Source organism: Lepisma saccharinum, chromosome 1, assembly GCF_977018435.1.
Source record: "Lepisma saccharinum chromosome 1, izLepSacc3.1, whole genome shotgun sequence".
Taxonomy (NCBI): Eukaryota; Metazoa; Arthropoda; class Insecta; order Zygentoma; family Lepismatidae; genus Lepisma; species Lepisma saccharinum.
In genome coordinates this window covers 186094600-186116707 of record NC_139229.1, presented here as the reverse complement: position 1 = coordinate 186116707, position 22108 = coordinate 186094600, and the positions used below count along the sequence as shown (strand labels likewise).

Below are 22108 nucleotides of genomic sequence, written 5' to 3'. Positions count from 1 at the left end.
GGTGATACGGTATAAAAAGGTACGGTGAGTTTTTCAATTTCCTGCAGTAAATGACAGTTTTCTTCAGTAAATATATATATTGCAAACTTTTATATTTAGCCTACTTTTACGTCGCTTTTCCGTTCACTTCGTTTAACCGCAACGATGAGAACGCATGGTTAATTTATTATAAATTATTTATTAATTATCATCTCTAACATCACATTTCTTCCCACTTTTGGCTAATCGCTACAACGAAGATGAAGAACTACAAGCCGTATTCGAAGTCGGGGTGCAGGAGTACACCCCCCCCACACACACACACTACCACCAACTGAGTATCACCCAACCTGCCATGATAAGAGACGAACTTTTTCTTCTGTCCCATCTCATTTCGAAAACATTCACTTGTCCAATCTCCTTTTATGAGACGAAACGGAACATACCTCGTCTCGTGAGCAACACTAACATTAACAATAGAAGCATCCCCCTAGCTGTCCCCAAAGTCTCGAGCAAACATCCTCCCATGTAACAATTTCCAGTTCAATGAAATGTCACTCACAAGGAAACAGTCATGCCCAGGTCGAGAGTCAAACCTGAACATGCGACTTCCTCAGATAAATCATGAATTTTGTGTATAATCATTACAACGCCAGTTCATTCCTGGTAATTCTGAATCTGCAGTTTGGTTTGCATATATAAGCAGGATAATATACAGTTTTTGAGGGCTGTACCGTCGAAACGAGGAGTCAAAAAAATAATAAGAGAGATTTTTTTGTATTTATAATGATAAGCCTTTGCATACGTTGTTAATTCTATATTTTTCTAGACTTGAGACGAGAACGAGAATTGCCCTCCCAAACCGAGACGGATGTTATAAATTGAGACGAGACTGTCAATGAGACATTTACAAATAAACACGAGACAGACATTTACAACTCTCAACGAGAACGAGACCAAGGCTGCCATGTCTCGTCTCGATAGGATCCTTAGTGGTGAAGTTGTGAACCAACCAATTAATGCGTTCGTGGTAACGAGATGAGGCGGCTTTTTTCGCAGTACAAAATTCAAAATAATTATATCGTACTATTTCAGTATGGGATATTGTTATACACATGGGCGTATATATAGTTCACGGGGTGAGGGATGGATCAACTTTTGGTATGATTAGGGTTGCTTTATTTCGTAAGTGAAAATCCAGGACACTGCTGGCCGGTAGCTTGTTGGGGAGCATGGGGGGAGGGAATGTTGGACCCGACAAAGTTGTGTGTTTGTAGTCACGAAGTCACGCTACTTAGTATTGATACTTTTCTGTTCATCTTGTGTCACTACGTTTTTAAGAACCAAATTTCTTTAATATGATTCGAGGGGGGGGGGGAATAACTGATTTGACAGTCTCAATGCAGTTTCTTATCGCAGAAATTCCGAAACTCTCAGGAAATTGCAGATATTGGTCTGCAGTCCCATCTGGTGTGTGGAATTACGAAATTTCCTTCCCATCCGTATCCCGTCCTATACGTCTCTAATTTAAGAGAATGAAATAAGTCCGAAGGATTTTTTTATGAACAAGCGGATAGAACAAGGAAACTGGTAATTTTAGTGAACCAAAAAAAGAGGGGGGTTGGACCCTTTGAATCCCCCTTAAATACGCCCATGGTTATACACATTATTTCCTTGTAATAATTATACATAAACTAAGTATAGATGTGTACTGTGCAACTAATGTAATCTTCTCAGTGTATTTTCTCTTATCTGCACAAACATATTTGATCATAATTTGCGCAACAGAAATGGAACACAAACTGAAATTGCATTATGGAAGAGAAAGTTAAATAGGCTTTATAAATAAAGTGAAAATTCCTATCTTACACTACATAGGTTACGGTAAATATCGATAAATATAAGTTTAAAAATGATTTTTGAGTGTCTGGTCAGCAACCAATTTTATAAGCAATATTTTTCGTATGGCCTGAGAACACACACGCAACTGAACCCTTTAATTTATCTTGCACGTGAGCAGCACGGATATTTCATAGAAGAATGATCATTACAAAGCATAGCTTTCCTTTCTCCTATCGCTCCTCCTTCCAGTATTTAAATCGGTACAGATTTGTGAAACTGCTGCACGTGTTCGCTCACCGTAGGCTACCCATCCGGAACTGGACGCTCGAAGCAGACGACAAACGAGCTCTCCCTAAGGACTGACGTAGTAACATGGCGGCGGCGTGTTTTCAGCGCAACGCTAGCCTCGCAACTTTGGAAGTCTCGTTTCTGCCTTAAACTGGACGCAGAGAAACGCGAGAACTTGCAGCGATCATTTTTCCAGGGTGTAGTTTTTAAAATTGTTGAAAAAAAAATGAGTGGAAATGTCCATTGTATGCAAATTGTCCACCAATATTTTCATTACTACATCCTGTGTTGTTTTAAGGAATGAAACTATGTTGATTCGAAGCAGGCATTGTTCTCTGCTTATTCACTTCATTATGTCAATTCATTTTCATCGCATTGTTTAATACAGATCGAATGAAAATGGTATTAGACGATTTGCTTACTGTTTCCTTCGCCGTTGGGCACCCAAGTGCACTGGATGTAAATATTTCAAGCAAAATACGAAAACGAATTGATTCCAGGTAGCTGGGTCAAGTCATTAAATTAAACACACGCATAGGCGCCGACTCCATGGGACTTGGGGGGGCTCGAGCCCCCAATGTTAACGATGGGGTGGGGGGCAGAGCCCCCAAATAATTTTGCTTAAGAGGATCTAATGTATTATTTTGCTTCTCTTGTAAAGTTTACTCTGAATTGTGCCACATGAACATAACTTTAACTACACATTTGAAATGTTCTAGACCATCAACTTTGGGGGGCTATGACCAGAGACAGCAAAACACATGACTTATTACTATATACTAAGTATGTAATTATGAGTATTGTGAAAATTTTTACTAAAAAGAGTTTCAAAAGACGATGTGCATGAACTAGGGTAGTTCGGGCTACAAATGGCTCTCACATGACATTCAGAACGAGATCATTGATATATTAGGACTCCTCTATGATTAGGGACATCTGTTTTGCGAAGTAGGGAATATTATGCTATTATGGCTGACGAAACTTGTGACATATCCATCCGTGGACAATTAATATTCTGCATTCGAACTGTGAATAAACATTTTGATATTTTTTAGGAATTCATGGGATTTTACGAGATTCCCAGCACTGATGCCAAAACTTCAAAAAGGGAGTGGTCAGAGCACCCCCCCCCACAATAATTTTGGCAAGTCGGCGCCCCTGAACACACGTGAACTAGAGTTGGCCAAAGGTTTAGGCCCCTTTTCATTCCGTTATTGTCCAGTTCATATGGATCTACACCGCAAAACTTCGCCTTTTCTCCATATCTTTTTGTGTCGACTGCGCAAAGAGCATGAACACGAAAAATTAACCATCTTTTCAGATGACACAACATTGTCATTAATTGTATGCAATGCTACCGAAATTTTACACATTACTAAGTCACAACAAACGTACAGTTGGCGCAGGTGTAACGAAAGCTACGTGCAAAGAGAATGGATCCCATTCTCCTACGTGGCGGGTATTTCCTTGCAGACGACAAACAACTTGGCCGCAAACATGGCGGCGGTGCGAATTCTGACATCTTTAAGATAATCGTAACAATAAAAATGAATGATGAAGTAATAAATTTGATGGTAGCGTTAGCGGATTATGAGGGTGGCAAAGAGTTCAACTGCCCCAAGACATGGGAAAATTGCAGAAATGATTACCTTCCATGTCCTTTTAATCAAGGGTGTACTGAAGAAAGAGGGCTATTCACCGGATGTTTACATTTCTGTGTTTCCTTGGCGCGGGCGGAGACTTCACTTCTGGTTTTGATAATAACGTGGAGCAAAGGCAGTGTCTTAAGAAAAGGCGACAATCGTTGTGTGGCTTTTAACACGAGGTTGTGAACAAATATTTTTTCTCGGGTATCTATGCACAGTTTTCAGACAGATCCGATACGGAAAAATCTAAGAATTCAGGCAGTAGAGCGAAAAGACTGGACACAAACACGAGGGAATAGGCTCTATCAGGGAGTGCTCGTTCGGCGGCGCAGATCGTATGCGCAGTTGTCCGTGGATGCATTACGTCATCGTCGAGAAGCTCGGCACGGAAAAGGCTGGTTCCTTATGTAAATATTGAGATATTTGACAACGAATATCTTCTAAAATATAGTAGCAGGCGAAAAGTTACAACTTTTACTGTTAAGATTCATCCTTTCTAATCAATTTATCACAAAGTTGATTCAAATGTGTAAAATGGTTTTCAAGAAATCATGTTACGAAAGAACCCCTGTTTTGTTCTCTCCAGGCTTCCAATGTAAAGGGAGTTTTAACTTAAACGCGTTGGATTTATTTTTGCTGTATGTTTCAAAATAAGATTATTTTGTTCTTGTCAACTGAATTCATGCCTAAATGCTATGGAAAGCTGTGAAAACTATTATCAGAAAACTAACGGAAGAAATCTAAAATATCATTGCCTTTCCAGTCGGTAATTGCGTAAGTAAACGAAAAGACAAGATTGTTATAAAAAATGCGGGATTGCCCATTTTTGTGGAAAAGGCATTGCGCGAGATCTAAAAGCAGAACATTTTAATATTATATGTAAATGTAAGGGTGTAATAAACGTGACTGCTTCCCGTAAAATATCACTGCACTCTCCACATATTTGTTTTAATTAGTATTCTGCTCGTTCCGCCACCTGAACGCAGCAGCTAGGGCTCAAAGGGCAGTGCAGTTACACCGGAAGAAGATTCGGAAATGGCAGGCTTCAGAAGTTAACTCATAGGTATGTGCTCTCTCTAAATTTAAATCATAGTTCACAAATAATTTGATTAAAAGTTTTAAAAGTATCTGTTTTATTTAATAACGTATTAATTAGCGCATTCTTCTCCAGCATAGCTATAGGCAGTGACCACACTACAGAGGGGTCACTGCCTATAGTAATAAACATGATTGCCCCGGGAAAATATGATTTACCCCTCCATTTTTTCTATTGCGCCTTCACTAGCTACAACATATTTTGATTTCTATTGTTCCCACATATTTATTTTAATTTTAGTATTGTGAATCATATTCCACTCACCACTGTGTTACTTCACATAGCCCCCCCCCCATACACACACATATGTATGATTTCAGTTGTAAGTTTTAGACTAAGCTTGTCAAATGTCAACTTATATCTTTGTATTCTTGAGCCATTTCAAAATAATCATTTCGCACGATGTTTTCCCACTGGAAGCCCCTTTGCAGATCGTGATCCGGGGCTATAGCCTTCCCAAGCCACCGTCCCCTCCAAATACTGTCCTGGCCTCATGAAAGACAAATATATGTATTTCTACGAAATATTAATTTGACTTGGCAGTTTCTTTTTTCGAACAGGAATAAGTTCTAAATGTTAATAGCTTATAAATTTACACTATTAATTTTGAGTAAAGGTTTTGCGTAACCCTAAAAGTACATTTAGAGAGTGCAAGGTCAACTCTCAATATTTCAGATATATTAATAATTTTCATCACAACGTATAGTAATAATTATTTGTTACTTCAATAACCTCCTCGCATATTAAAACATAGATGCCATATCATTGTCATTTTCTGTTTATTTCCTTGAAATGCTGACCTCCGTGGCGAAGTGTTTAGCACAACGTTTTACGATGACAAGGGCCCCCAGGTTCGAATCCCCGCCCTGGCATGGGTCTACTTTCCTTTCATCAATTTCATCATATCATTACGCATCCTCATCTTTGCGATTAGCCATATGTGACAGATAAGCGAGGTAAAATAAACTAAGTCTATTAATCAATAATTTTTTAAACTCTTTAATTCTTCTTTAGCATGCCACGTTTTTGTTAAAATTATATTACGATTTGTAAAATGACGAAATTCTATAGGAGAACACGCAACTTTCTTTGTAGCGCATCGGTCAGAAAGTTTCAGGAATATGGATTTTCAAAATACATTTTTTCACTTGTACTTTGCCCCCTTTTAAAAGTAGCGCGTTTTCAATTATGTTACTAATCATTAAAAGGATGCCTCAATACCATCTTGGAGGATGACAATTAATATTTTCCCCCTCCTAAAAGTAATAATATACTTTTGCTCTCTGAATCTCCCATATAAATGCTAGGGTCCGTCTGCTTCAGCCAAGCTCATTCCCTCTCTGGTGACGTCACGCGTTCGTGCAAGATCGGCAATCTTCGGATGGCTTTACCTAATCTCTATCTACCTTGAGCCTCTATAGTCGACACTACATCACCGGAGTAAATCAAATTAAAATATTTTACTTGTTTCGAAGATTTTAAATGTCTAACGCACATGTGTTGACTAAATTTTAAAATTGGAACTGTTTATAATCATTCAGAATTCCAAAAATTATAATTTTATGTGAGGTCACATAATGTAAAGTTTATTAATAAAATTTTTACTAACATCTAAAATATTTTCTTCAACGACACTTGCAAAAGTTAATAATAAAATACAACAACTGTGCATTTCAGTATTGTAACTATAAAATGTAAAATAATTAATGGAAAATAGTTGTGCTGGATATTCACTCGGCTTGTGGATCGAATAGTATGAAAAAATAAATAATAATAAATATTAGTTTAGTAATTAGCTATTGTACAATAACATTTATAACCGTCGTAATTATTATACAGGTAACTACTATTCTACTTTTATTAAAGGCCTTTACCTCCTACAAAAATTTCTGTGGTTGAATACACAATGTTGAAAATTATACTTTTGCATAATTTATGTAAGATTTATTTCAACCTGCAGAAGTCTTAGCACGAAACTTTGTCTTGGGAAATATTATAATTTTATCCCTTATATCTGCATGTAATGAATCCGGGAATTTTCCAATTTTCTCCACATACTTTCGTTTATCTCCATCGCTTTCAAATTTCAAGTGATCCAGTCGGTATGTGATCTTTTGTAACAAAATAAGCTAGAAGATAAACTGTATCCCACTTGTTTTCATTGGGAATTTGGTCAAACCGGAAGTTCTTTCCCCGCCATCGATAGTCGAATTGCCTGATCGATTATTTTTTGTTTACTCAGGAATAATCCCCATAGGCTATATTTAGAAATTCAAAGTGGGGAAAACGTAACCCCAATGAAAGATTAGACCAGTGGCGTGGCGTGACTTTTTCAAAAGTGTTACCGGCTATCAGTACGACAATTATGCCTGCTAGACTTTATCAACCCCCCCCCCTCCCTCCCTTCCGGTAAAGAAAACATGGCTTCGAGCTAGATATTTGTTCATTTCGTTCTTGTTTTGCAATCCGCACAGTGATTTAGCCACAAACCAGTGGCGTAGCGGCCGCCCCCTCAATGAAAGGGGCCCCGCAATTTTCTCCTGAAATGTTATATAATCTCAGATATTCCATAGATAGTCTCGAAAAAAAAAAAGATTTACTGAACAGAAATCTGGTTCCTAGTAACATTCTATGATAAGACTACGTCTGCAATAATAAGTAGTGGCACATTGTCTCGGCCAAAGGGGCGCGGGTAACTTGTCCGGAGATAGAAATCGACATACCTTTATAGCATCGCAGTTTGTCCTAAAAGTAGTGTCAATTGTCTACAGTTATGAATCCAGTAGAAAGATTCAGTTGATGAACTAATCGATTCAGTTGCTCAACCAAGTTTAATGTCACAATAAACATCACACTTGGTAATTCATGACCTTTTACAGCTAATATTAGTTTTGCACGTGATATTTAAAATGTAACATCACACTAAATATTTTCAAGGGGGTCCCAAGCCTTCTCATATTGAAATAATAGCTGAAATGAATTTCCCACATTCTCTACACCTGTTACGATTTTTCAAAGGGCCCCAAAACTCAGTTGGAGGTGGAATCCAGGGGCAATTCTCTCTTTGTTCTGAGAGCCATTATTCCCTCCTTTGACACGCAGAGTAAACAGCGTATGAGTTAAATGTGACCATTATTTTGTGAAGTTCATTTTTATTACATACTGAAATATTGTGGACATCTCTGTCGAACTAGTTCTTCTTTTCCAATGTGTTACGATTTTGTGATCTGCAGTTTTGAAGTGAAAATTCCTAGCTGCAAATTTCCTTTTTCGAGTTTGAGGATAGAAGAAAGGACTCTTGATTGATTGATTTGCTTTATTTTACTTCGCTTTTTGTACCAAGTTTGGCTAATTTGCGAAGATGGGGATGAGTGATATGATGAATGGACACTCACAAACATCCATGCCCAGGCCAGAATTCGAACCCGGGACCCCTGGCATTGTAGGAACGGATACTTGCATGGATCTACTTGAAGACGATGTAGTAGGTGGAGCATGATGCGTACGCAAATTCGAGCATTGCTGATCTATTAATAAAACCTCTTGTTTCATGAAAAAGTCTTTAAGAAATATATGATCAATGATCTATCAAAAAGAATGGCAGCGATAAAATTATTAATTATAATAATGAGGTCCACTAACACCAAAATTAAACACCGTGACCGTGTGGCAACAACGTTTTAGGAGCTCCAGTCCTTCCAATCGGCATTTCATTAAGTAACAATTTTTTTAGTGAATAGAGTCCCATTGCCGCTTTATTATCTCTCTCTCAAGACTGAAGTCTGGTGCTATTACTTCCTAGCAGATTGCAATTGACCTTGTGATATTAAGTCACCGCCGAGAGCATAAAGGTGCAGATCAACCCCCATAACTGAAGTGATAAGTTTGCTTGAGTATATTACTCACTATTAGAAGGCTAATGTGAGCAACACGTACGTTGAATATTGGGATGGCTTTTGGGGTTGAAAGAGCATCCACCTCAGAGTCCAAAAGAGGAGTGTTTCCTATCCTTTAACAGTTCCCTAAAAACATTATTTCTTTTAAGATATGTGTATTATATGTAACCTTATTAAAAATGTTTCAAGCAAAAAATACAAAGGATCACGAATAAAATATTTGGCAGCGTGAAGCCTCTCCCTCCTCCAAAAAAGATTCCTGGCTGTGCAGCTGTCTTGAAGTAAGAGAGAATATTTCCATATTCTTCTTCCAGTTATTTATCAGAGATTCAGACCATCCTGATTTAGTTTCAAGTCAATAACAAAAAATGAGAAGGCAGAGTATTTGAGGTAAAAGTTAATTTATGGTACAGCTAACTATTGTAAGCCAGTCCCACTCTTGCATCATATTTTTTTTGTCACTAAGGGAGCCCAATATTTTACTTGCAGGGCCCAGAGAACTGCACTACGCCACTGGCACAAACACTCCTTAAAAAGAACTACCACTCATGAGACAGTTACCTTGAAAATCCAATGAATAGTGGTAGACTCTTGTCAATTCTTCATCTGTCTCTGTTTCTTTGCAATGAGGTGTGTAGTGGAAGAAGAAGAACCACACTTTTCTCGGGTCAGTTTGACATTTGTGTGGTGAGCACCCAGCAGACGACAGAGCTCCGCTCCTTTGTGGAACGGAAGCCCAGTTGTACGTATTACTGTTGCCAATTTAGTATTTTGGAGCAAGGATTGTCCAAATCACAAATCACACCAAGGAACTATATTTTCGTCTATTACCTAACTGGTTTCGGTTGTAGTTCAATCCAGCCTTGGCTCTGCAGTCTACTTCTAGTTGCTTCACAGAAATGATATTTATATTTTAAGCAGGATTTAGCTCTTTTCTGCCAATCCGATGTGATAACACTGGTAGGTCTGAATGGCAAGAGCCCCGTAACAGGCATATGAATAACCCCATAGCACAATATGCCCCAAAGTACTTCCCCATTCTTTCCTTGAATTGGTGCCCTCTTCTCCCTTATTGCCTCTTCAGGGTAGCGGAACGGCCTCCCTCTTCGCTTCTGTCGGCTGCAGAAAAAAATGCCCTAGGCGATATCTACTCAACAGCAGCGGTGTTCATTAATTAACGTATTTAACAATGTTGTCATTTTATTTAAACATTTTTTAAATTCTTTATATTTTGCTGTTACGTGCGGTAACATGCCTCTGGATTAGACCCATCATTTGTGGATTAAGGAATAATCACAAATAAATTCCCGGCACCTCGGTGGCCAAGCAAGTTTAGTGTTTGTTCAAACTTTGAACTAGTCACTGATGTTCCCGGGTTCGAATCACGCGATTCGATTTGCTAATACTACACGATGGAGGCCAACAGAATTGCTGTTCTTTACTGTAGTCCTTTAAGGACACAGACACGCACACACACACACACATTTTGAATGATTGATTGTTTGGTTTATTTTACTTCTCTTTTTTTGCTAATTGCGAAGATGAGAATGAGTGATGAATTGACACACACAAACATCCATGTCCCGACCGTGATTCAAACCTGGGACCCCTGGTGTTGTAACGTGATATGCTAACCACTCCACCACGGAGACCGGCACCCACACACATTTATATACGTATGTATGTCGTTTATTTTAAGGTGAATTTCTAGCTCTTGGTATGATCGCTATGATGAGGATAAAAGCTGAACTGATGAAAGTGAGGAAAGGAAACACATTGCTATATCTGTGCCTTACGAAGTTTCGAACTGTGACCTTTGGCTTCCTAGGGACTTAATTCAACCTTTCCATCCAATCCTACTCTCTCTCTTGATCCAGTTGCGTTAAGTTATGGTATATTTAATTCAATTAGTCAACTTTTTGCATAAAAATATGCCCACTTGCACTAAATTACCCGTCCCACACCCAGAGGCATTTAAAATGTTTGATTTTACTTCTCCTTCGAGGTGTTCTATTGTTTGTCTCATGTAAGAATCGTTTACCCTCATTGCTGCATGTAAAAGTATAGAGAAATAGTGTTAAGGAACCAAAGACATGGGTGAATTCACCACGAAGTTCTTCCGTTGTCATCCATTTATTTTACCACGATTAACTCGAAAAGGGATAGAAAAGTACTGAAAAGGAAATATGTGATGTGAACATTGCTTCCGAAGAGTTATAATTGCCTCCGTGATGCGATAAACCTATGTAATTTTACAAGTTTTTAAGCGGCCCACAGCAGAGTCCTCGCCTTGGTAACGTCACCATCAGCCGAAGCTATTCCCACTCGCCGTAGCACTGGAAGACGGAATATCATACCCTGAGTGTAAACTAACTCCCTGTCCGATGCTAGCTTTGTTTGTAGCAGAAATACACGCATACAGCCAAAGACCTTGAGGTGCACGTGCAAATGTCTGCCACTGCTGAACTGATGTGAGAGGGAGATCGCTTCGGCTCAGTGGAGGCCTGCAATTTGTTCTGTGTGTAGCGAAGAAATGGAACAGTTTTATCTAGATATTATTGAATAATCGTGTGATTATAATGACATATATTGTTACGTTATTGCATTCCGAAGCAATGCTTCGGTAGCTTACATTGTATGCACGCCACTGCATGGTGACGATTTCAAACTGCACCTACCTTAAGAGAAACCATGTCGCCACAATCGAGAGTGCTCTATTTGGTGGCCCTGCATCTTGGCAAATGCCCAACAGCGAAGTTTCCACTGCAGGAGATTGGCACGAAGTGTAGTCATGTCCAGCCTCAACCACTCCACCTGACAGGCTTTCCATAGCCCTTCAATGGTGCGGGGTCTCCTCTGAGACAAGGCTCGTTTCATTAGGCCGAAGGTGCAAAAGTTCATCGGTGAGGCATCAGGTGACTTCACTGGAATGACACGAATTCCAGTTTCTTCTGCCATTTGTTGGAGGAAGAGGCGGGTTGAGCGAGATGTATGACTTGACACCTTGTCTTGATGCACCCACACACGATTCTGGTCTCTCCCGTAGAGATGGGGAATGTCATGGCGATAAATGGGTGTCAGGACGTTAACCTAATAATCGGAATTAGCCTTCGCATTTTTGGCAACACGATGTATGGCCAGCTTGCCATTGTACGAGTATCCAGCAATGATCATGAATCCTGTGCCAAAACATTCTTTACCTTCAGTGAACCATCTTTGACAGTCCCTCGCACCTGTTGATCGATAAAAAATTGCACGTGGCTTGTGACATTCAAGATAAACATATGCCTCATCCAATGTAAGAATGAACTTCCACTTTTCACCTGACAGGCGTCGCTCATAAAGCTCTCGACAGTTGGTTCGAAGTTCCTGGATCTGTTTTGGCAAGAGCTTATGAACAAGCCCCTTGCGTCGCTTTTCCAAACCTGAATCGCGGTGAATGATGGTGTACACTGTCTTCAGTGATGTTTGTAGCCGGTTCGCGATAATTCTTTGTGGGGCTGGATTTTCCCAGGTGACCAGTGCCCTGACATCCCGAATTGTACCTGGTGTGGCAGGCTGGGGCAGGCTGGGGGCTGGCCTGTTTCTGTCCCACAGGAATCATCCCACGCCTCACCTTACCTGCCCTTTTCAATACCCGTGATATGCCATTTTTGGACAGTGAATCCATGCCTTGCACAGTTATAATGGCACTATAACTGTAGTTTACACCGGAAAGTGCAGTTATGCAACCCTCCCAATATGCACTGATTTTTGGTGGCATTCCCGATACGCAATGACCACATCTGTCGTGCACAGTCAGCGGTCCAACGTGCCTACACGACTGGCAGCTTCATTCTCTTCCCGCTTGGTGGTGCTGCCCAAGGTGTGCAATTTTGTCACCATAGATCGGAAACAACCTCTGTATGAATAAAAGAGCTATTCAGATCTTGTGGGAGGAAGGGGAGGGAGACAGGCACACCGACAGACAGACAGAGAGAGAATACTGGGTGCATACTGCCTACCAGTCCACTTTCGTAACTGTATATTCTGAATCAGAATTACAACGATGGGGATAAGAAACTACTTCTTCAAGCTATCACATTCATTGTACATAAAATGAACAATTGTACAGGCAGTCCACAATTAGTTACATGTATAACTAACTAACTAATCACGCTCACAGCAATTTGTCCACTACCTTAAGCTATCACGTTCATTTTACTTATGAGGAACAATTCTACAGGCAGTACATAATCAGTAGGGAGCAGATGTTTAGGCAATTTTTTTCTACTTTGGAAGTCTGCCATACTCGGTAGGAAGGCTGACCATATATGCTGCAATGTAATCTGTGAAGTCTTATTTCACATGCAAATGCATAATTTTACCTTTAGCATATACAACACATATTTCTAGGAAAAGAAAAAAAAACTAGATATTTTAGACATTCCACACAAAATAAAGTTTTTGAATTCTTCGTGTAATGCATATTTTGGAGTTAATGCATAAAAATGGATGAAATACGTGGTAAATTGTTATGCTTTTCGTGACTCCACAACACACTGGCCACTTCCACTACAGTGCGTACAATGGCACTGTACTATCATCCTACAGTTTAAAGTGGGATCCGAACGTACCTCCACTGACTATCAAACCTAGGATCCCTTCATTAAATGGCCTTGAACGCATAGGTAATATTGGTGGTGTAATTGTGCATCAAATATACATCTGGCTACATGTGATAGGGAAAGGTAGTTTTCAAAATACAAATCATTGTTCAGAGATAATCAGCATGCATTTTCAGTGGATAATTTGGAAATATGCATTGTTGTTCACTGTAATCAGCAAAATTCAACAACCAACTAACGTCCTGCTATTACTGGTGAGTATTTATTTGTTTGACAGAAATTTTAGAATTTTTAACAAAATAGCCTTGACTTTTAGCCACATATTCCACTGTTTTAGAACATAAAAAAAAAATATATTTTTCAATATTTTAGCATAATCATAATCACCTAAACATCTGCTCCCTAATAATAGCACATATGTATAACTAATCAAGCTCGGAACCACTATTTGGAGAATGGTGTCTATATCTTACAGATATATGAAAACATCTCATTCCATACAAATGACAGCAATGAACAAAGAAATTGAGAATTACTATTAAAAAATATGACTACTGTAACCAGGAGACTGATTTGGAATTTAGAAGTGCAAATAAGCTACAGCTCCAGTAGACTTTCTAGTTGAATTTCTGTGAACTGCATTAGGGCACCTCAAAGATGATTTTTATAAAATCTTGCATATCCTGATTATTTACAGAGAACTGATGTCCAACTTAAGTCAAGAAACTTACCTGGTTTACAAAACCTCCAACTTCTAACTGAGCAAAAGCAGCAAAATATTCCACCGGTATTCACTCAAAATGAACTAAGCAGCATCAAGTTGTTTTCTTCACTCTGCATGCTTGTCCTTCCACATTGGACAAGTGTCATTAATACTGAAGAGGTGAACGAACGAGGTTAACGCACTGTTCAAGGTTACTGAGGTTCTTGTGTATGACTGGTTCAGAGCTTAACATAAAAGCAAGTTGTTTTGTTTTTCTCCTTATAAGCAGTGAACCGTATCTTGTCAGCCCCAGGACTCTTTCAAGTTATTTCTTGTTCCCTTTTTGCTGTGATGGATTGGATGGAGACTAATAATAATAAAACATATGCAAATAAATGCAGGAAATGTTCACCTTTGCTAACCTTTATGACACAGGGTTTCTCTTTCTTTCACAAATTATTTACTGACATACCAGACTCAAACCCAGCACCAGGGGGAAAATATTAGTGAGTACTTTTTCAATGAAAAACTTATTCTTGTGCAAATAGGTCAACCAGAGTACAAAAAAATGTAATAAAGTGGTCTCGGGTTCGATACCTGGTGGAGGCACATAGTGGTCCAGATCTCTGACTTTAAACTGTAGGTCCAGTCCCGATTGGCCTTTTTGTGCATAAGATGGACTTTAAAACACGAGGCTCTGGCATCTACACCTATTGCCAGTATAATCCTTTGTAGGGTTGTATGTTGTCCTGTGTGCTGAGTGTCCCTCTACAGACTCAGCTCTTAACTAGGTAAGGAAATTTTACTCCTCAGAGACATGTGTCGACTTTAATTATGGTAGGGAATATAGTGATACAGTGATATAGCCAAACAAACAAGTATTTGAAAATTGAAGTCATTCAAATTTACAAGCATAAAGTCTTGTCAGTTTTATACACACCTTTTTTTTAAAAAAAAACTTAATATATCATGAACAAGAACAAAAATATTTCTCTCGTAGTTGTTACAATCATTTAACCTTTAGGGGACAAGGCCTTGTATGCCTGGAAAGCCCCTCTGGACAGGACTTTTAACACATATGTGCTTCTCAAACTTGGTGTGATGTACAAAAAAAACATAGCTCGAGAACTAATTGTCGTAGAGAGATGAAATCATTTTTTTTCTCTCAGAATGACAGGGCTTTTAGTGGAGGTAAAACTTATACATTATACCTCCCATTAATGAAAGTTAAAGGAAGAACAAAATTGACATTTTTTAGAAAAAAAAAAACTTCAAAATAATTTACCTACCATGATAAGTCTTGAGCTTGATCTAATGTCATATGAAGAAAGTGTGTTCTTCTGAAATGTTACCTCAAGAAACATGTTTGAATGCTTTTAACTACAAGAGGAATGGTTCTACAATGCAAGCAATACATACATACAAGAAAAATTAATAACAAGTTGTATGGAAATATTTAATCAGTAAAATTACAGATTCAACAACATTCCATTATCAGTCAAAAATAATTAATGTTCATTACTAGAGCTAGGATTTTGATGACCTTAAAATTGCCAAGAAATGACCTTTAAAAAATGCATTTATGACCTAATATATGCAAGAAAATGTCCTATAAACTTAGAAAAATAACCCAAAAATTCTAAAAGATTTGTAAAACAAATTTATAAACTACAAAGAGAAATTCAAATTACAAATCAACGTTACAGTTTCTATCACACGTTCATTGCGTATGGTAGTACAAGTAAGAAAGTTCACTTTTTGTCATCTTTTACACTTTAAGTACTGAGTTGCAGTAAACAACGAAAATCATATGCAAATTTTCAAAAGTGAATGGTTGTCGGACAAGAGAGCCTTGTACATTGTACAAAAAATTGTCTCGACTTCCACCGACACAAGAGGAGCATACTTGAAATGAACAATGTCACTTTCAATTCCATAGTGTGCAAATTATTTCCCTGACAAAATGTCCGATACAGAGTACAAAACTTTGTACCCCTTGTTTTTTAACAATAATCCGTCTGGCGACAATATATTTACTGATACAGGGAGGAATCACATTGTTTGAGCTGAATTGTTACACAACAGCTTGTATCAACAATACTGCACAGAATTTATTTGTTTCTTCAAATACAGAACTGTACTGAAGACAATGAGACGAGAGTCGGGAACCTCTTCCCTTCAAAGGGTTACACTTTCATGTAAAATGTTCCTTCTTTCACCAAAATGTAGAAAAATGCATAATATGACTTTTAAAAGGCAGAAAAATTACTTAAACAGTTTAAAAAGTTTAAAGGATGACCTTTACTCCATAAAGGGTAAAAAATTGCAAAAAAATTCCCTAACAAAGGCATCCTAATTTATTCATTTACGTGTAAAACACGTTCCTATCTACTTATGCATTGTTTCTGCCTTACCAAAAAAAAAATGCATTAGCTTCAAAATCCTAGCCCTATTCATTACTCTCACCCCTAGCTCATTATCACATATACTTGGCATGCAGTAATAATGATTACACATCTGTTTAATACAATTAAAATGTTGTGTAGTAAAAATAACATTGTTGGAAATGTTTGTGCAAAATTTCTTGCTTTTCAAATCCCACTCTATTTACACCACCAAGAATCATATATTATTTTATACACACAATCATTTCAATCTTATTAAATCAAGACACACAGGGAACAGACTGAACAGTCACACCTCCCAAATCAGCATTACGAACTGAGTATTTAAATGTATCTATTCCGTAGCATGCTGCTCCATAGGTCCCAATTTTGGAAGCCACAACAACTGCCCCCATAAAATTTGGATAATATTTGGCCACACGTCTTACGGCAAACTCTCCTGCAGCTGAAGGAGTAGCTCCTCTTCTCAACTCTTCAACAGCCAGGAAGCTGAAACAAAACAAAAGCTACTGCTTGCATACATGAGGGAAGTTCAAGAAATAAGGTACACATAGATTTCATACCTCATTTACTGTGAAGGGATCTTTTTAGTTGTATTCACTGAATAATTACTTGAGCAGTTACCATTCAAAGTGGTATAGTGAAATGGGACTTGTGAGACTTGTAAGAACTCACAGTCATAGATCACACCCTCTTATAATCATGCTTAGGCAAAAGTAGCAGAAACGTAACATAAAATACAACATATCAATCAATTAGAATACAATATTATGAATTCACCAAAATTCATAATTAACAGATTGTTTAAAAAGCACACAAGCTGACCTCTATGGTGGAGTGGAGTAAACATACTATCATGCCAGGGGTCCCAGATTCAATTCCTGGCATGAGTGTCCTTTGTGAGTGTTCCTTCATCAATTTCATTACATCATCACTCATTCTCATCGTCGCAATTAGCCAAAAGTGGCAAAAAGCAATGCTAAATAACAAAAACCAAATCAAAATTAAAAAAAAGCATACATATCACTTAATTTTTATCAAGATGCATAGTTCCATTTTCCTTTTCACAATGTTCATTGAATCTTTTTATTTCTTAACAATCTCAACTTTCTTCTAGGTTAAAAAAGAAGCACAGTACCCTCATTAAAGCATATTTCCAACGGAATGTGTTACTAACTACACATTCATGAGAAAACTCAATACAGAATTCATGAATAATTCCTGGTTCCTATAATTCCCAGTTAGTAGACCCGCTCCCATTTAACAGCAACAACTAATGATATTCATACTTTAATTACCTTGGTAGAAATCGCATCATGACATCTCCATCCCCTGTGGCAGCAGCAGCTCCAACCGAATTGTCTGCATATGCTCCTGCACCAGGAATAGGTGAATCCCCAACACGACTGGAAAATAATTAATGTACTATTTTAGATATGGTGCCAATAAAATTGTGACTCATGGCTTAATGTATTTAATCACTTCATGAAAATTTACAAGTGTGATTTGATTTCAAGAATCTATAGGTAAGTATATCATAACATAAAGTCACAGGTCAAGGTCATGCATGGATGTTGGTCAGTGTTTGTTCACTTGATTCTAATATAACATCCAAAATAATTTTGAATTCATAGAAAAACAATAAAATCAGAACATTTAGCATCTTGATACTAAATACTGAACTTCATAACATAACAAAATTGAAGGTTTGTCTGATAAGCTCCAACATACCTATTCTACAAAAAGAGAGAGGAATATTCTGAATGGGAAGTTAATTTATTTTATATAGTTTTCTTGTTTTGGTTCTACATACAAAACAGTCTTGCACTTTTCTACAAATTTTTCTTTCCGATGAATTAAAATATAGAAATAATGACCTGATATTTTATCTAAATTTTTCATTCACTTCATACAGTTATTTAAATTTGAATTCCAGTTCTGCAAATTAAAAGTGTGTATAATGTACAGATAAATTCCATCTAAAACCTGTCTCTTGGATACAAATCTTGCACTTACGATACCAAGTTGTTGTTTTCTTTTTTAATGAAATGAAAAATTAATATTAATTAATATTAATATACCAGAAAATCTGACCAGTATTATCATATTATCTTTATAATTTCTAAAATGCGACTGTAAAAATTGAGACGTCAACGTGCTGACCCATGCAGAACACTAGCCTTTAAAAATCATGCTCCTCTTTTAAAATTGTGCTCCCCCTGTGCTTAGCACCACGCCATGAAGGTGTATAGGGGGTGTGGGGGTAACGCCCCACACTTTCTTGATCTGGTCATGAGTGGGGGGTGATGTGATCAGCATCATGCCCCTGACCACCTTTACCCCCCAGGGTTTCCCCCAGGTACCCATGTTATTCGACGCTGGGTGGGTGCCGGGGCCGCTTCCAACCTTAGAAAAGTTCCCGGATTTGAACCGGCCGGGGATCAAACCCGGGACCTTGAGCATGGTAGTCAGACGCGTTACCGACTGAGCCACTGCGGCCACTTATAATTAGCACTTCTTTTATGTAGCCTGTAGATAAATATTCTCCTTAGTGTTGGGTTGATCATTTGTCAGTACGATTTTATTATCAGTTGATGCATTAATGGATTCTGTGCACCCTGTGATTTAGTCAGGAGAAAATTGCCATTGTTAGGGATTTACTGAAAAATACACTGAAACTCCTACAACTTACACTCTATAGTGAAAAACAACTTTGCATCTTGTGGTGTCCCTTGATTTCTACCAATATACAGAAATGAATTTCAATTATAGGAATTTTCCGGGTTTTTGCTTTTAACAAAATCAATTTTATCCAGACTGTGAATGCATCGAAAACACTTCGCAAAATGTCTAGACAATCTAAAAATAAGACTGATTATTATCAGACATGTGATTCTTTTAGTGAAAAATTATGATTTTTAAGTCAATGTTACATTATACAATGCTAACATCTGCAGTTCCTGATATGAACCATGTGCACAAAATTAGTATGGATGGAAAGATACACTCAAAAAGTTTATGTTTTTCTAACTTGCAGTCACATAGTATGCACTGCTTGTGGCCAGAAACTACGTTAGAGAAAATGGCTGCTATTGAAGACAAGAAAGCTTGGTAACATGGCACATATCCTGCATGTAGTCGAATTCTTGCCAGACATGTGGGACACTGCAGATTATCATGATCATTTGTAGCAATGGTTGCTGTGAAATATCAAACATGGTCTGTAGTAAGGGTGACTTTGCAGCTTGCATGGGGTCACTCCACTGTTTCCTCCTCTACTGGAAGTAGGCCTGTTGACTATTGCTTACAGATGCAGCATCTTCCCATCAATTAGGAGAAGCACTTGAAAGTGCCACAGCCAATGGGTGGATATTCAGTAAACTTCATATGGACATAGTGTTGCACATGAAAAACAGACTTGTGAATGTGGGAAACCTCTCCTCCTTCAATTAGACACTTCCTTTAATATTGACCCTGGTGGTCAACAGCATACACTTCTTGAAGTTATATTTCAATCTGTAACAATTTTGTGCATCTAGTTTCCATTAAACATGAGTAACGTATGTTTCAAATTGGTGCCATCATTTATGGTAGCCCTGTATGTTTTAACATACGTGTATTCAGATTAGTTGATAAAATACTTAAGAATTATGATATATCAATAACAGTATTGTTATCTTCTGAACAATAAAATAATTTGATTACATTTCTTTTGTGGTATTTTTTTCTCAATGTTTCAATGGCGCAGATGGAACTCCTTCAACTTCAATTTCAATTTTGCCTTTATTACAGGGCAAGGTTCAGCCTGCGGCTGTTCTACCACCTAACCCCAACTCCTTCACAGTATTAGTACTGAATAAGTTCTAATTTCTAACACATAATTTCCTTACGATACTTAACAAAATAAATTAGTATAAATCAAACAAAAACATTAACTATACCCTGGAATCTTGAATTTTGCACCATTTGTTGATGTTCCTGCTGCAATATTTCCATTTACATCAATGGCAATCATTCCAATTGTATCATGATTATCTTCGCCAAACATTTGATGCTTTTCAACATGTCCTTTCTTTGAAGAGACTGGCTTGTATGGTCCACAGTTCTTGGTTGGATCTGGACTAACATTCTGCCCAAATAAGTTTAATAAGTTAATTATGATTACAAAGTTAGGTGGTACAGCAGCCCTAGGCTGAACCTGGCTCAGTAGAAAATAAAAATACTATTCTATTCTATTCTAAAGAAATATCACGAATACACCCAGTAACCACACCTGCACTCTTGAACTGGCAGGTTGAAAGTTTTACAGAGGCATAAAGTGTATTGTCATCTAAAAAAAAATCATAAATTTGAAATGTTCTAGAATTTTAGGGTATGTCCCAAGAAATCCTTAGATGAATGTATACAAAAATCACTGAATGCAAAATTTATTTCACAAAGAAATAACACTCTAATAAGATACAATTTTTCTGTTGCTGCACCAATTATAACGTTTCTACACAGTGAAGAAAATTTTCACTTCAGACAGAAGGCAGCTGCTTTGATGGCCAAAAATACTGAGTGGTGGACTCGTGTATCTCATCAGCTACTTTTCCAGGTTTGGTATGAGTATTTGATAGCATCCCCTTCATCAACTTCATCTAATTATTGTTCCTCCTTATCATCACAATTAGTGAAAAAGCAGTAGAAAAGCAATGTAAAACAAGAAATGTACTAAAATGCAGAACAGTTAATTCAATGACATTTGAACAGGGAGAATTCTTCCTCATTGCATAATTACTACTTCAATAGCTCTTGCAGAACTGAACTAAGTACAAGGCTACTATAAATGATTCATTCGATTTTAAGACACTGCATTTTCCAAAGTATTGCACATGCAGATATGAATGGTACATAAAAATACCCCTCCCAAAGCCCATGATGCGCTCCCTCCAAAAAAGGTAGAACATTTGCCCCCCCCCCCCAGAATTAATTACTCAAATTATTTTTGTCAGACAAAATTTCCGAAAAAATATAATACCAGAGGTGCAACCACGAATTTTTGTCCAGGGGGGGGGGAAGTACCAGTATAAACGTACCAATAATAATAATAATAATAATAATAATAATAGTAGTAGTAGTAGTATCCTCATAAATTATGCAAAGAAAGGGGGGGGGGTAGAAGTCTGTGCTAAAGCATTTGTTTGGAACAAACTATATGAAACATTTTCAAACCCGTCAATTTCACATTAGCTAATAATGGAAAACAAGCTCACAAACTGTATTTATAAATGGCAGAAAATGAATGATAAATGCATTCCAAAGATACATGTGTAACTTTCATGTACAACATATGTTTCACACATATGCAACATGGAGCGACAAAAAATACGAAAATACATATGCAACAAGCTAACACTAAACTGTGCACGTATTCAAAGCTTATTCAATACAAATATACCACACATATTATTGAAATACATTACATCACAGAAAAGAAGGAGACTGCGAGCAAAGCGAGCCAAAAAATTTTTAGATCCAATTTTTGCAATTGAAAACAATATTGATTTAATAGGGCGCAAATAATTTCACTGGATGCCATGGCATTCTCTCTTTTACAACTTTTTTTTCATTAGGCAGTCATGGCAGACTCCCGCCGACCATAGC

The 22108-nt window shown here is 37.6% G+C and overlaps 2 protein-coding genes across 2 annotated transcripts in view; both read right to left on the bottom strand.

The window, feature by feature from the left end:
• LOC146005245 (N(4)-(Beta-N-acetylglucosaminyl)-L-asparaginase-like) overlaps nucleotides 1-14232 on the bottom strand; it is a 33824-nt gene extending 19592 nt beyond the window's left edge. The window contains exon 1 of the mRNA XM_083144355.1: nucleotides 14086-14232. The gene's annotated coding sequence lies outside the window, so the exon portion shown is untranslated. The remainder of the gene's footprint in view (nucleotides 1-14085) is intronic.
• A 1026-nt stretch (nucleotides 14233-15258) lies between these two features.
• The window catches only part of LOC146005238 (N(4)-(Beta-N-acetylglucosaminyl)-L-asparaginase-like), a 36566-nt gene continuing 29716 nt past the window's right edge, over nucleotides 15259-22108 (bottom strand). The window contains exons 4-6 of the mRNA XM_083144325.1: nucleotides 20404-20591; nucleotides 17761-17868; nucleotides 15259-16951 (exon numbers count right to left, since the gene is read on the bottom strand). Coding sequence (XP_083000451.1) covers nucleotides 16723-16951; nucleotides 17761-17868; nucleotides 20404-20591 — 525 coding nt within the window. The 3' untranslated portion in view covers nucleotides 15259-16722. The remainder of the gene's footprint in view (nucleotides 16952-17760; nucleotides 17869-20403; nucleotides 20592-22108) is intronic.